Consider the following 13,698-nt stretch of genomic DNA (forward strand, 5'->3'; position numbering starts at 1 on the left):
CCCCCCCCCGCCCCCGTCTACCTTTTTTGTAGAAGTAATGGAAGGTTAAGGGAGATGATGCGTAGGCCCTGGAGGCCTGTGATTCAGAAGCTCTAAGTCATGCATGTCACCCTTTAATGTCAAAGGAATTACCTGGGAATCTGTTAAAATGCAGATTCTGACCTGGTAGGTCTTTGGTGGAGATTCACCCTCCCAGGTGACACTGACATTGCTGATCCATGGACCGTAATTTGCGTAACAGGGCTCTGTAGATCACATAATAAACCCATGTAAGAGAGAATGCAGTTGGAATATAGCCAGATAAGAAATTAGTTTTATCATGCTTCATAGCCCTTGTTGATTCTTAATTCTTCCAAAGAAGAATCAGATCACTGACTCTGAAGGATTTAGATACTCTACAGGCTTTCATAATAGTCCCTAGAACGTGTTTTTGTCAGATCAGAATATAAATATTATGTATTCCATTAGGAAAGCTGAGGTGCATTCTTCATCAGCACTTTTAGTAGGGGCATTCATTTATATCAAACATAAATGCCACCTGTTTTCTGAAACACTAGCATAATTTATAAAAAAACTTTGTTCAGTTCCAAATACACAAGTAGAAAGTCATTTGATTCAGAGTTTCCGCTAAATTGCTCATTGGTGTTTGCTATATGTTAAAGAATATTGGCAAATAAAATGTGTTTAAAAATAAAAGGTAATTTTGGACATTTTGCTGTACTTTGTTATGATGTATCCGAAAAAAGATTGAATTGTTTTAAACAAAAAACTTTATCCTAAATATGACATCTACCAGTGTCAATTAACATCAGTGGATGATGTCACCGAAGTTTCCATGATTCCTCTTAAATAAGAACAAAAACACTATGGTTCCTTTTATTTTTGAATCTCATTTTGTACAATATATTCCATTTCAGAGTAAATAACTTACATGTGTAATTGTTTTATTTTACCAGAAAGATATGATTGGTTTCAGGGTCTTAGCTCAAATAGAGAGCAGAGAATTTATTCTGTTCCATAGCAACGTGAAATGAGGTGTTAAGAAATTTTACAACATACCATTTGATGCTCAACGATAATTCATTTCCCGACAGTACATTGATCGCACATTTGTTGTTGTATTGTAAAAATCTTTTATTCTACGTGCCATGTTTTCCACGTGTTGTTGGAAAAATGTTCTGCTTCCCAAAGCACAGTGTATGCTGTTTTCTGTTGAAAAAAGCAGCATCGTTTGCTTGATATCTATACACATCAGGCATTGCCAAACTATAGGAGAATCTATTCAGTAATTTAGATTTTATTGGCAGATGGTCTGTTTTGAATCTGTTGTCTGTTTAATGTTACATATTTAGACCCGTGGCCATATAAATGCTAATATACTAATGCATAATCATGTGTATGCCACAGAATATTTTTCTTATTGTAACCAGTTATAAACAAAACGTGTCTTGTTGTAAACAGGTGAAAGAAAATACAGTACTGTATGGCAGGCTCAGTAGATGAGGGTTAGCATTCTCCACATGCCCATGTGCTTCCTGCATTTACCAAGAAATGATTAAGGAGAATAGTGGTACATGAAAAGCCACAGTTGAGTCAGGGACAATTTGTACTGGTTTCTTTTTTTTTCTTGGACTTCTCCCTATTCAGCAAACATTAACTTAAACATGATGTTTTAGTACTTCATTCATTGTTCTGGACATGAGCTGGGGAATAAAACATATTTATGTGTGCAGAACAATGGTTAAAATAATTATAGTTCAAGGATAACAGGCAACGGGCTTTGAATTCATAGAGGCAAAGCAAAAGAAAATGAGAGGTAATTATTGCTATACATCCACCACAGCGGAGCTACAGGCTCACTGTGCATACCTCAATTATAGCACTAATCAGACAGGACCCACTAATACATGGGCTTGTGTTATTCATTTTTATTTTTCCAGTACTGGCACATAGTTTGGCACTCAGTAAATGTTTCCTGCATGCGTGAAAGACGCAGTTTCAAAGCACCAGGGTTATTTATACCTGCAGTGGTGAGGAGAGTAAATTTCAGCATAGAAAGAAAAAAATCACCCCTAATAGGATAATATCCTCTTCCCCCACACTCTTTTTTGGTTTTTCTTTTTTTGGACAGAGTCTCACTGTGTCGCCCAGGCTGGAGTGCAGTGGCACGATCTCGGCTCACTGCAACCTCCGCCTCCCGGGTTCACGCCATTCTCCTGCCTCAGCCTCCCGAGTAGCTGGGACTACAGGCGCCCACCACCATGCCCGGCTAATTTTTTGTATTTTTAGTAGAGACGGGATTTCACTGTGTTAGCCAGGATGGTCTCGATCTCCTAACCCCGTGATCTGCCCTCCTCGGCCTCCCGATGTGCTGGGATTACAGGCGTGAGCCACTGCGCCCGGCCCCTCCCCCAAGCTCATTTTTATAGGCAACATATGACAAGGGCCATGGCCTTTTCTGATGTTTTGCTTGAAGCATCAACTCTAACTTTGCCTTGGTTCTAGGTGATTCGCTTTCTGTTGTTCAAGTGTCACGATGTGGGGCAAGAGACTGATTTTAATTATTAGTCTATTAACTTGAAGTATTAAATTATTACTCACAATTTTACTCTTCATTAGATTGCATGCATATTTGGTTTGCCTTTTGCCATTTAATAAACATTCCAAGCACAGCTTTTTCTCCAGGAAGCTTAAAACTTCTTTTCAAACAGGATTAACTGTCAAGTATTCTTTAAAAGAACGAAAATTGTGTCTATATGCATGTGACTTCTTATTTTGCACAAGATATGGCATAGACAGTTTCATGCATAATAAGAAGTAAAGCAAAACAATTCATATTCATATTCCTTTTCAGGCAGCAATAACTTTTACAAGAATTTGAATATAAGCATTGAAGACAAAGAAAGGATCAACAAATTGTGAGAAATTATTACCTATTGGCAGTCAAAATTTATGAAAAATTACTGAAATTCTTGGTGCTCAGATTTGTTTCATAAAGAAAACCTCTGAAGTATCTAGAAATCTATAAAGCTCCACAGTTAATTTGATGGTATTTCTGTATCAATATATTTTTATCTTGTATCATTCTTAGAATATAGTATCAAGGCGTGCATTGATTCTACATGGTATCACAAAAAGTACCACAAGGAAAGATCTTCTCTTGACCAAAGTATTTTAAAGTCTTGGGAGTCTGCAACACATCCTGGCTGGAGCCTCCATTTTTTTTTTTTTGAGATGGAGTCTTGTTCTGTCACCCAGGCTGGAGTACAGTGGCATGATCTCGGCTCAGGGCAACCTCTGCCTCCCAGGTTTAAGTGATTCTCTTGTCTCGGCTTCCCAAGTAGATGGGATTAAAGGCACCTGCCACCATGCCAGGCCAATTTTTGTATTTTTAGTAGAGATGGGATTTCACCATGTTGGCCAGGCTGGTCTCGGACTCCTGACCTCAAGTGATCCACCTGCCTCAACCTCCCAAAGTGCAGGGATTACAGGCGTGAACCACCCTGCCCAGCCCCTTCATCATTTTTTTTAATGACTTTCAACTCATTTCCCTAATACAGAAATTAAACAATGAGGCTATGACTGTCTCATAGCACAGTTTTTTATTTCTGCATGAATGAAGGGTCAAATTTAGAACAAAGTAAAATAGATCAAGATAGACCTCTTTAAAACCATCATTTATTTTACTGATTCTTAGTTTGTTTTAGTTTTATAGGTTCATTTAAGTATCTGAAGGCTGTGACCCCTTATATCAGAAAAATTCCCATACATGTACCCATACCTCTCCTTAAAATTTCATGTAAAATGAAATGATAGTCACTTTCATGGAGTCCAGGTAGAGGACCCCTGGTTTATTGAGAAACTGTCAGGTGTTTTACATTGTGAGGGATTCCTGGGTAGTCTTCTAAGAGTTTATAGGCCCATTGGGTGAAAACCCCCAGGAAGCAGTTCAGTAACGGTACCCTTGCCTGTCATATTTGGCTCAAGGACAAAGTTACCTGCCCAACATTATGCCCTCAATAGAGGGGGCCTGCAGGTTAGCACATTTCCCCTTGAGCCTGGTAGGCATAGTAGGGGAGACATGGGGACAAGTCTTCCTCCCATAGTCATGTAATTATTGAGGAATTAATTCACCTACCTGAGTCTTGGCTTTCTCATTGTAACTCTAACTCCGATCGTTACTGTGAGCATCAGATCATTCAGTCATGAGAAGGAGCTGTACAGATGACAACATGGTGCAATTATATCTCCCTTTCAGTCCTTGGGAGGGGTGACATTAATAAAGAGATGAAGGTAAGCCTCCAGCAGCCGAGCATGCAGTGTTCTCGCCACCCTTCCCAAAAAGCTTCCTGTTATTTACAGGATTTCAACTGTGCAGCATGTTATTTTGAATTAAGGGTTATGGATTCTTCATTTCAGTTGTCTGGGTATTACTTTAAATCCTCTCATTTGGAATAAACATGTCAAGATTACTTTAAAATATATTGTTCATCAAATCAAGAACAGAAATAGTCTTTGTAAAAATAATAATGCTTCTATACTTATTACAATATTATGATTGGTTACTTCAATAAAAAACATCTCAAATGGAGCCGTGCCGTTTAAATTGGATTGAGTCAAAAGGAAAAGCCCATAATGGTGCCTTTGTCAAAATGAATGAAAACAAAGGGACACAAGGCATGGCCTGCTGCCCTAATGCGCAGAGCTGCACAGCCCTGGGACAGGCACAGCTGTATATGGCAGGCCTGGCAACGTGGTGATTTTTGTGACATCATTAGTTCCTAAGTACTGTGGGTTGTAAGTGTCTGTGGCCATGCCTGGACACCAAGTCAGCATCATGAGGCTCCCCTTCCGTTTGACTTCTGCAAGTCCTATATTTGTAGGCCCCAAGGGTCCCTGGCTCCAAGCATTTGTCCTAGAGTGTTACACATGATTCCTGCAAGGGGGGGGCAGGGAAAGTACAATCAAGTAGCAATATAATATGTCATGTTGACATTTCTTAGATGCCTACTACATTCCAAGCCCCGTCCTAGGAGGTTGCTACATGTTATCCCACTTAATCCGTAATCCCATAATCACACGAGTCTGTTATCTTCATGTGGGGGTGGGCTATGTTTCTCATCTGCAGAAAGTTATCACCTTCAAGGGACAGGTATTACAAAGATGTTGAATTAATTTTCAGTTATTTGGGGTTCTTAATCGTATCTGGGGCTTTTGGATCTCATATTTTAGTTTTAAAACCCCATCAGTTTATAGTTAATAACATAGGTTTACAAGTGTAATAACTCAAAAATGTATTTCATTTAGTTGTATAAAATATGATTGGCTTATTTCCCATGCAACCATTTAGTTAAAAAAATTGAGACATTACATTTCATTTTAAAGCTCGTCTTTTTTACTTTCTTTGAACCTGAAAATCCTTAATCTGTTACTCTAAAAAAATCTTCACTGAGATATAACTGCCCTCACCACACTGGTCTGTGTGAATTTGCTGGCTTTTAAGGACATTATAGTCACAGCCAAGATAGACAAGCTATGAAGTATGTGTGCTCTCACATTTACGTATTTATACAACTAGAAGAGTATTTGCAAAGTTTTAATATTTGGATCACTTCAAAAACTATTAGAACATATTAGAAAAACTATTCACGTGTTGGGGGTGGCTCATGCCTGTAATCCCAGCACTTTGGAAGGCCGAGGCGGGCAGATCACAAGATCGAGAGATAGAGACCATCCTGGCTAACACAGTGAAACCCTGTCTCTACTAAAAATACAAAAAATTAGCCAGTCGTGGTGGCGGGCGCCTGTATTCCTAGCTACTCGGGAGGCTGAGGCAGGAGAATGGCGTGAACCCAGGAGGCGGAGCTTGCAGTGAGCGAAGATCACCCCACTGCACTCCAGCCTGAGCGACAGAGCGAGACTCTGTTTCAAAAAAAAAAGAAAAAAGAAAAACTATTCACGTGCATAAAATATACTAGAAACTCCATATTTTCTATCAATAGACTCCATTTTTTAATGTACCTATACCAGACTCTCTCTTGCCCCTGTGGTCTGTGTGTGCATCTGAATGCTTACTGTTCACATTTACTTGTTAGTTTCTCTTTTCAAACATTGTGGTATCAGAATGTCTACTCTTTGAGTATTTGAGGGTTCTAATTAGAGAACATTCACTGAGCATCTACTTTGTTCAAGCCATTGTGCTGGTTGCTGTGGAGATATGGAAATAATAGAATACTGTCTCACTCAATATATTTATCTTAAATGTAAAAAAGATAATGTTAACATTGTGTTGGCAAGGCTTGTCAAAGAGGGAAGCTGTTCCTATTAAAATAACAAGAATAGCTAAAAGAAAAACATTTACAAATTAAAAGCTAACTTTTGATTAGGCTTTCGTTAAGAAAGTTCCCTTCAGTTAGCTATTCATATTATTTTACTATGTTTTTTGCCTAATGGTACAAGAAAAGTAGGATTCCTTTATTTTTAAAATACATTTTCAGATACCTTCCACTCTACAAAGTTAAAGTTGGGAAGTTTCGTTAAAATTAATATATGAAGTCTTTGTTCAAGAGTCTCTAAATTGGGTTTCTGGGAAATTAAATATACGTTTGGGCTCACTTTTTTTGTTTTTAATCTTACCAGGGTTTGTCTTGAACTCCTAACCTCAAATGATCCTCCCGTTGAGCCCACTTTTTAAAAGAGAATGTAGCCATACAAATTCTGGAAACTGTAGAAATAATTAAAATAGATATAAATGTACATTTATATTCACTTTCCAGAAGTCTCTAAAACATTTGTGGGGATAGGTTATTAAGTGGTTTTGTACAGCGACGTCATTGTTTGATGGCAGAAATTAGAGGCCACATCACAAAAACAATGTCCAAGTGTTTAGCAGAAACTGAGCAGAGAGCTGCTTTCAATAACATCATAAAAGATAGTGTTTTCCTTTATGAAGCAGCAGGAGCCATGGTAGGATGATTTAGAAGGTGTTTCATGGAAATACCAGGGGGTTAGCAGCGAGATATGGGAAGACAAAGTCAGAGGCCATGAAACCTGGACACAATGTCACACCGTAGTCATTAGAAGAGGAGTAAAGTGGAGGACAATAATGGAACAGGCAGAGCTGGGGCAATTTCAGTGGTGAGGGTCGGTGTTTGAGTTAGAAGTGGGATCTCATCTGGGATCCAAACTGCCCTTATTTGCTAAGAGACTTTAAGAAATTAACAGCCTCTCTGAGCCTTAGTTTCTTTGTCTCTAAAATGAAAGTAATGATATTTACCTGACAGCATGATTAAGAAGATTAAATTCAATAAAGCAGACTTACCCTCCAGCATATTCCTTTTGCAAAGCATTTTCCACATCCATTTTCTCAATTGATCCTCTACCTCCTTTGGAGTAATATTACTATTAGGTACTGGTTCTAGCTCTGTGTTAAAGATGAGAAAACTAAGGCACAAAGCTGTTACTTGCATGAGATCACAGACCTAGTAAGTAGCAGAGCAAAGGACTTCGAGTGAAATCCTGATTCCAGTTTCTGTGCTTGAGAAAAGTCTTCTTAATGCTTCCTAGTGCCAAGTCACACCAGCCAGACCCAGCTCCCAGGATTGCAGAGAGAAAAAGAACTCTTAATGACTACGTTATTTGACCCTTTGATAATCAGGGTAAACAAATATTTCAAGAGGTGTCACCTGCAAAAGAATCAGTGAAAGAGGTATATCAGAAAACTTTGCTCAGATGTCAGCTTTTCTCCAACTTGATAAACATCCCAACATTAACTTATCACCACCATAGAGTGTCAGAATAAATTGTATACCTGTGACTTTGAAGATAGGGAAACCATCTTCAAAGCCCAGATGGCAAATGTGGAAGGACTTGCTTTATCAACCTGGTATAGTCCCAGAGGTTGCAAATTATCCCCTTCATGAACAGTTTCCAAGAAAAGCATTCTATACTTAAGAAATTAAATATAAATTAAGAAAATAAAGAACATTCACAACTAAAAGCTCTGTTTAAAGAAAAAAAAATGGCTATTGTTTTCCTGAGACCCCTCACATGTTGGGAAATAACTTACAGAGAGGCAGTTTCCTTGTGGTGTAGTCTGAACTCTTGAATAGCTGGCTGTGTATGGATTGGGGCAGTCACCATAACAATGGACTCATCTTCAAACATTCATTTAGATTCATCATTGGAACTGTGAGCAGTGAGAAAGGAATTGTCTCTCAGGACCGCGTGGGGTTTGCTTACAGCTCTTCTTAGTTGCTGTAGCCTAGGCTATCTGTAACTCAAAACAGCTATGGCACATGCCACAATTTTAAGAAACAAGATAACTCACCAGGAGGAATGTGCTTAAAATCTTATAAAAATAATAACAAAAGCAAGATAAATCTGGAAAAGTATAAGTAGTAAGCAGAATTGGTTGTCTGGAGTTTAGTCACTAAGCAAAAATATAATAATAAGATGCTTGAAGTAAAGTTTGAAAATGAGGGAGGAATCTCTTTAAAAGGGTAACTACCAGGTGAACATTGGAAGCCTGGCCTCTGTTCCAAATCATAAGATCCTTTTGCTGTCTTTCAATCTGGACCCAACACTAAATTCATGTCCAGTGCACTTGTATTCACTAATGGAATGTCCTGTTTCTGGGTGGAAGCTTACACAGTGGGCTTTAGAAACATGTAGTAGAGACATTTGTAGATTCCCACTAACTAAATAGCTGGCAAGTTTTTCAAGCAAAGTTGAATTTGTTGGAAATTCATTTCTAGGGTATTTGTATTAATAGGCAGAATTATTTGGATTGAAGTCACCAATAAAAAGACATAAAGTAACTGGATGAATTTTTTCTTTTTTTTTTTTTTTGAAACAGAGTGTCACTCTGTCTCCCAGGCTGGAGTGCAATAGCACAATCTCGGCTCGCTGCAACCTCCACCTCCCAGGTCCAAGTGATTCTCCTGCCTCAGGCTCCTGAGTATCTGGGATTAAGTAATCTGGGATTACAGGCATATGCCATCCCACACGGCTAATTTTTATATTTTTAATAGAGATGAGGTTTCATCATGTTGGTCAGACTGGTTTTGAACTCCTGAGTTCAGGTGATCCACCCACCTCGGCCTCCCAAAGTGCTGGGATTACAGGCATGAGCCACCGTGCCCAGCCATGAATTTTTTTTTTTTTTAAGACCCAACAGTATGCTACCTACAAGAGTCACCTCACTTTTAAGGACACACATAGACTGAAAGTGAAAGGTTGGAAAAAGATACCCATGCAAATAGAAACCAAAAGAAAGCAGGGATAGCTAAATTTATGTGAGACAAAATAGACTTTAAGTCAAAACTACAAAAGGACATTATATAATGATAAGAGCATCGATTCCTCAAGAGGATATAATAGTTATAAATATGTATGCACCCAACATTGAAGCACCTAAATACATAAAATATTGAAGGATCTGAAGGGAGGAATAAATTGCAGTACAATAATAGTAGGAGACTTTAATAACCATTGGACTTGAACAAATGAATAAACATTGGACTTGAACAATACTGTAGACCAAATGGGCCTAATTGATGTTTCATCCAACAGCAACTGTATACATATCCTTCTCAAGCATACATGGAACATTCTCCAGGATAGATCAAATGTTAGGGCACAACACAAGCCTCAGCAAATTTTAGAAGCCTGAAATTATATCAAGTGTCTTTTCAGACCACAGTGTTAAGAAACTAGAAATCAATGCCAGAAGGAATTTTGGAAAATTCACAAATACATGGAAATAAAAAACATGCTTCTGAACAACAAATGGGTCAATGAAGAAATTAAATGGAAGTTTAAAAATCTTTTGAGGCAAATGGAAATACACCGTATTAAAATGTGTGGGATACGGCTGGGCGCGGTGGCTCACGCCTGTAATCCCAGCACTTTGGGAGGCCGAGGCTGGTGGATCACAAGGTCAGGAGATCGAGACCATCCTGGCTAAACCCATCTCTACTAAAAATACAAAAAATTAGCCGGGCGAGGTGGCGGGCGCCTGTAGTCCCAGCTACTCGGGAGACTGAGGCAGGAGAATGGCGTGAACCCGAGAGGTGGAGCTTGCAGTGAGCCAAGTTTGTGCCACTGCACTCCAGCCTGGGCGACAGAGCAAGACTCTTGTCTCAAAAAAAAAAAATGTATGGGATACAGCAAAAGCAGTTCTAAAAGCAAAGTTTAAACACCTACATCAAAAAGGAAGAGAGATCCCAACCTAATATTATACACGGAACTGCGGGGAGGGAGAAATTAAGTCCAAAGTTAGCAGAAGGAAAGAAATAAGATGGAAACAGAAATAAACGGAGACTAGAAAAACAGTACAAAGATCAACCAAACTAAGAGTTGTTTTTTTTGAAAAGAGAAAATCAACACATCTTTAGCTAAGCCAAGAAGACACAAAATCAGATACCACAGAAATACACAGGAACATTTGAGACTATTAGGAATAAATATATGCCAACAAATTGGATAACCTAGAAGAAATGTATAAATTTCTAGATATATGCAACTTACCAACACTGAAAAAATAGAAAATCTAATAGACCAATGGGTGAGGAGATGAAGTCAGTAAGTTTTCCATCAAAGAAAACCCTAGGACCTGATGGCGTCATGGCTGAACTCTTCCAAATATTTAAATAACTAATACCAGTCCTTCTCAGATTCTTTCAAAAAAGTAAATGAGGAGGAAATACTTCCAGACTCTTTTTTGCAAGGCCAGCATTATCCTCATACCAAAGGCAGGCAAGGACATTACAAAAGATAATAATAAATTACAGGCCAATATCCTTTATGAACATAGATGTAAAAATCCCCAATATAATACTAGCAATCCCAATCCAACAAATTCAACAACACATCAAAGGATCATCCACCATGATCAAGTAGGATTTATCCCTGGGATGCAAGGATGATTCAGCGTACCCAAATCGACAAATGTGATACATCATTAACAGAATGAAAGCCAAAAACCATATAATTATCTCATTAGATGCAAAGAAAGTGTTTGACAAAATTGACAAATTTATTAAAATAGTTTGTTGCTGAGTTATTTTTCAGTTCTAATTATCAATAATAATAATAGCTAACTCCTACTGTGCACTAACTTCATACCAGGTGTGTTTTAAGCACTTCACGGGTATTAACTCAGTGCTACTCAGATAGAGTTCCATTAATTTTACTTTCTTTTTTAATTAGCCAGATCTCTTACTGATTTGGTTTTGTTTCAGCTGTTTTTTCTATCCATTGACTCTAATATAAGCCATAAATGTTTATGCAATTTTAATCTGATTATCATTTCCTCTTAAGTTTTTTGAGGATTGGTTTCATTTTGCTAGAAGAACCTTGTGAGACCTTCTTCCTCCATCCCCCTTCAGAGACTTTTGTTAGTTTCAGTCAACCAGAATGTGATAATGTCTAAGTAAACTGGTCATTTTCAAGTTTCTATAATAGTAAGCCTCTTGATGATTAGTGTTAACAAACAGGAAGAAAACATCCCAGATTCTTAATAGAGGAAATCAGATTTGTCATACAGAGATGGAAACTCAAGACAGACCACCAAATTATTTAAATGTTAGTTTGTGATAAAGTGGGCTACATCCAAAAAAATTCCTCAGGAAAACAATTAGGCATGCCAGAAAACTGGGAGAAAATATTCTCAACACATATATCTGTCTAAGGACTTATATCCAGATCACATAGCAAGGCCCTGCAAATTAATAAAAGTCAAGCAAATTGCAAATTAAAGATAGGCAAAAGACTTGTACATACTGTTCACAGAAGAAGGTACATGAACAACCAGTAAGCACGAGAAAAGATGTGCAGCATCTTCAAGCATCACAGAAATGCAGTCACGGTACCATTGACACCCACTAGGATAGCTAAAACAGAAAAGACTGACGATCAGTGTTGATGAGGATGTGGTGCAGCTCAGACTCTCATGCTGTTAATGGGAGTGCAAAGGGATACAATCTCTTGGGAAAACTGTTTCTTGTGAAGTTAACTATAGAACTACTCTATGACCCAGCACTTCCTTGTATTTACCCAGAAAAATAAGTTCTCAAAATTTGAACAAAAACATTCATAACATTCTTATTAATAGTATTTTTATTATACGAAACCTCCAAGCTGGAAATAACCCAAATGTCCACTGAAAAGAAAATGGAGGAATTGAGGTATAGTCATAAGGAACTACTGCCAAATAGCTCGATAACATGAGTGAATCTCATAGGCGCAAGGGAGTGTGTTCTGCGTGATTCCATTTATGTGAACTCCTAGTACAAGCAAAATTAATTACAGAATTAGAAGGCAGAATAGTGTCTACCTCTTGGGGTGGAGGTAGGATATCTTGAGGGGAGGCGTTTATAGTGTATGTATCCAGTTGTCAAAAAATCATCCTGCTGGAAAATTTCCATTTTGTTTGCTCAGTTTTTAATTGTTTCCATTTTAAAATGTTAACTTTGTTCTTGAGACCAAAAACATAGAGCTATTTGTATTATGACATCTTCTGATTTATAGTCTAAATCAGGAGTCCCCAACCCCCAGGCCGGATACCAGTACTGGTGAGTGGCCTGTTAGGAACCAGGCCACACAGCAGGAAGTGAGTGGCGAGCAGGAGCATTGCTGCCTGAGCTCCGCCTCCTGTCAGATCAGTAAGGCATTAGATTCCCATAGGAGCACGAACCCTATTGTGAACTGTGTATACAAGGGATCTAGGTTGTGCATTCCTTATGTGGATCTAACACCTGATGACCTGAGGTGGAACAATTTCATTTCGAAACTACCCCTGTCCATGGAAAAATTGGCCTGTACAAAACCAGTCCCTGGTGCCCAAAAGGTTGGGGACCACCGACTTAAATTATAAAATTTAGCGAGATGCATCTTTACTACTTAAAATGTGAGCTGCATTTCTAGTCAGTGCCTTATCTCCTTCTGTCAAAGTTTGAGTCACTGGATTTTACATTGTTTCATTCAGAATGTGTTGGAATGCCCTTTTTATGGTGTGAATACAGATTGAGAGAAATACATTTTATATCATTTTGTTACGAAAGAGTGAAACTGAATGTAAACCAAGAGTGAATGGAATGAATCTAAACCAAGATTATTCTAGAGACAACAGTGTTGCTATAAATTAATTAACTAGAACTCTTTCTTTTCCTGAAGGTGTACAAGGGAGAAGAAGCCACATTCCAAATCTCAGGCCTCCAGACCAACACAGACTACAGGTTCCGCGTATGTGCATGTCGTCGCTGTTTAGACACCTCTCAGGAGCTAAGCGGAGCCTTCAGCCCCTCTGCGGCTTTTGTATTACAACGAAGTGAGGTCATGCTTACAGGGGACATGGGGAGCTTAGATGATCCCAAAATGAAGAGCATGATGCCTACTGATGAACAGTTTGCAGCCATCATTGTGCTTGGCTTTGCAACTTTGTCCATTTTATTTGCCTTTATATTACAGTACTTCTTAATGAAGTAAACCCAACAAAACTAGAGATATGAATTAATGCTACACATTTTAATACACACATTTATTCAGATACTCCCCTTTTTAAAGCCCTTTTGTTCTTTGATTTATATACTCTGTTTTACAGATTTAGCTAGAAAAAAATTGTCAGTGTTTTGGTGCACCTTTTTGAAATGCAAAACTAGGAAGAGGTTAAACTGGATTTAAAAAAAAAAAAAAAAA

General features: G+C 38.3%; 1 protein-coding gene across 2 annotated transcripts in view; it reads left to right on the top strand.

The window, feature by feature from the left end:
* FNDC3B (fibronectin type III domain containing 3B) overlaps positions 1-13,698 on the top strand; it is a 165,943-nt gene that overhangs the window by 144,756 nt on the left and 7,489 nt on the right. The window contains exon 22 of one of the 2 annotated variants that reach the window (XM_017889478.1): positions 13,177-13,505. In XM_017889478.1, the coding sequence (XP_017744967.1) occupies positions 13,177-13,488 (312 nt within the window). In that variant the 3' untranslated portion in view covers positions 13,489-13,505. Of the gene's footprint in view, positions 1-13,176 lie in introns of both variants that reach the window. The other variant, XM_017889477.1, reaches the window with a different exon arrangement.

The sequence above is a fragment of the Rhinopithecus bieti genome, unplaced genomic scaffold (genome assembly GCF_001698545.2).
Source record: "Rhinopithecus bieti isolate Rb0 unplaced genomic scaffold, ASM169854v2 scaffold_18353, whole genome shotgun sequence".
NCBI lineage: Eukaryota > Metazoa > Chordata > Mammalia > Primates > Cercopithecidae > Rhinopithecus > Rhinopithecus bieti.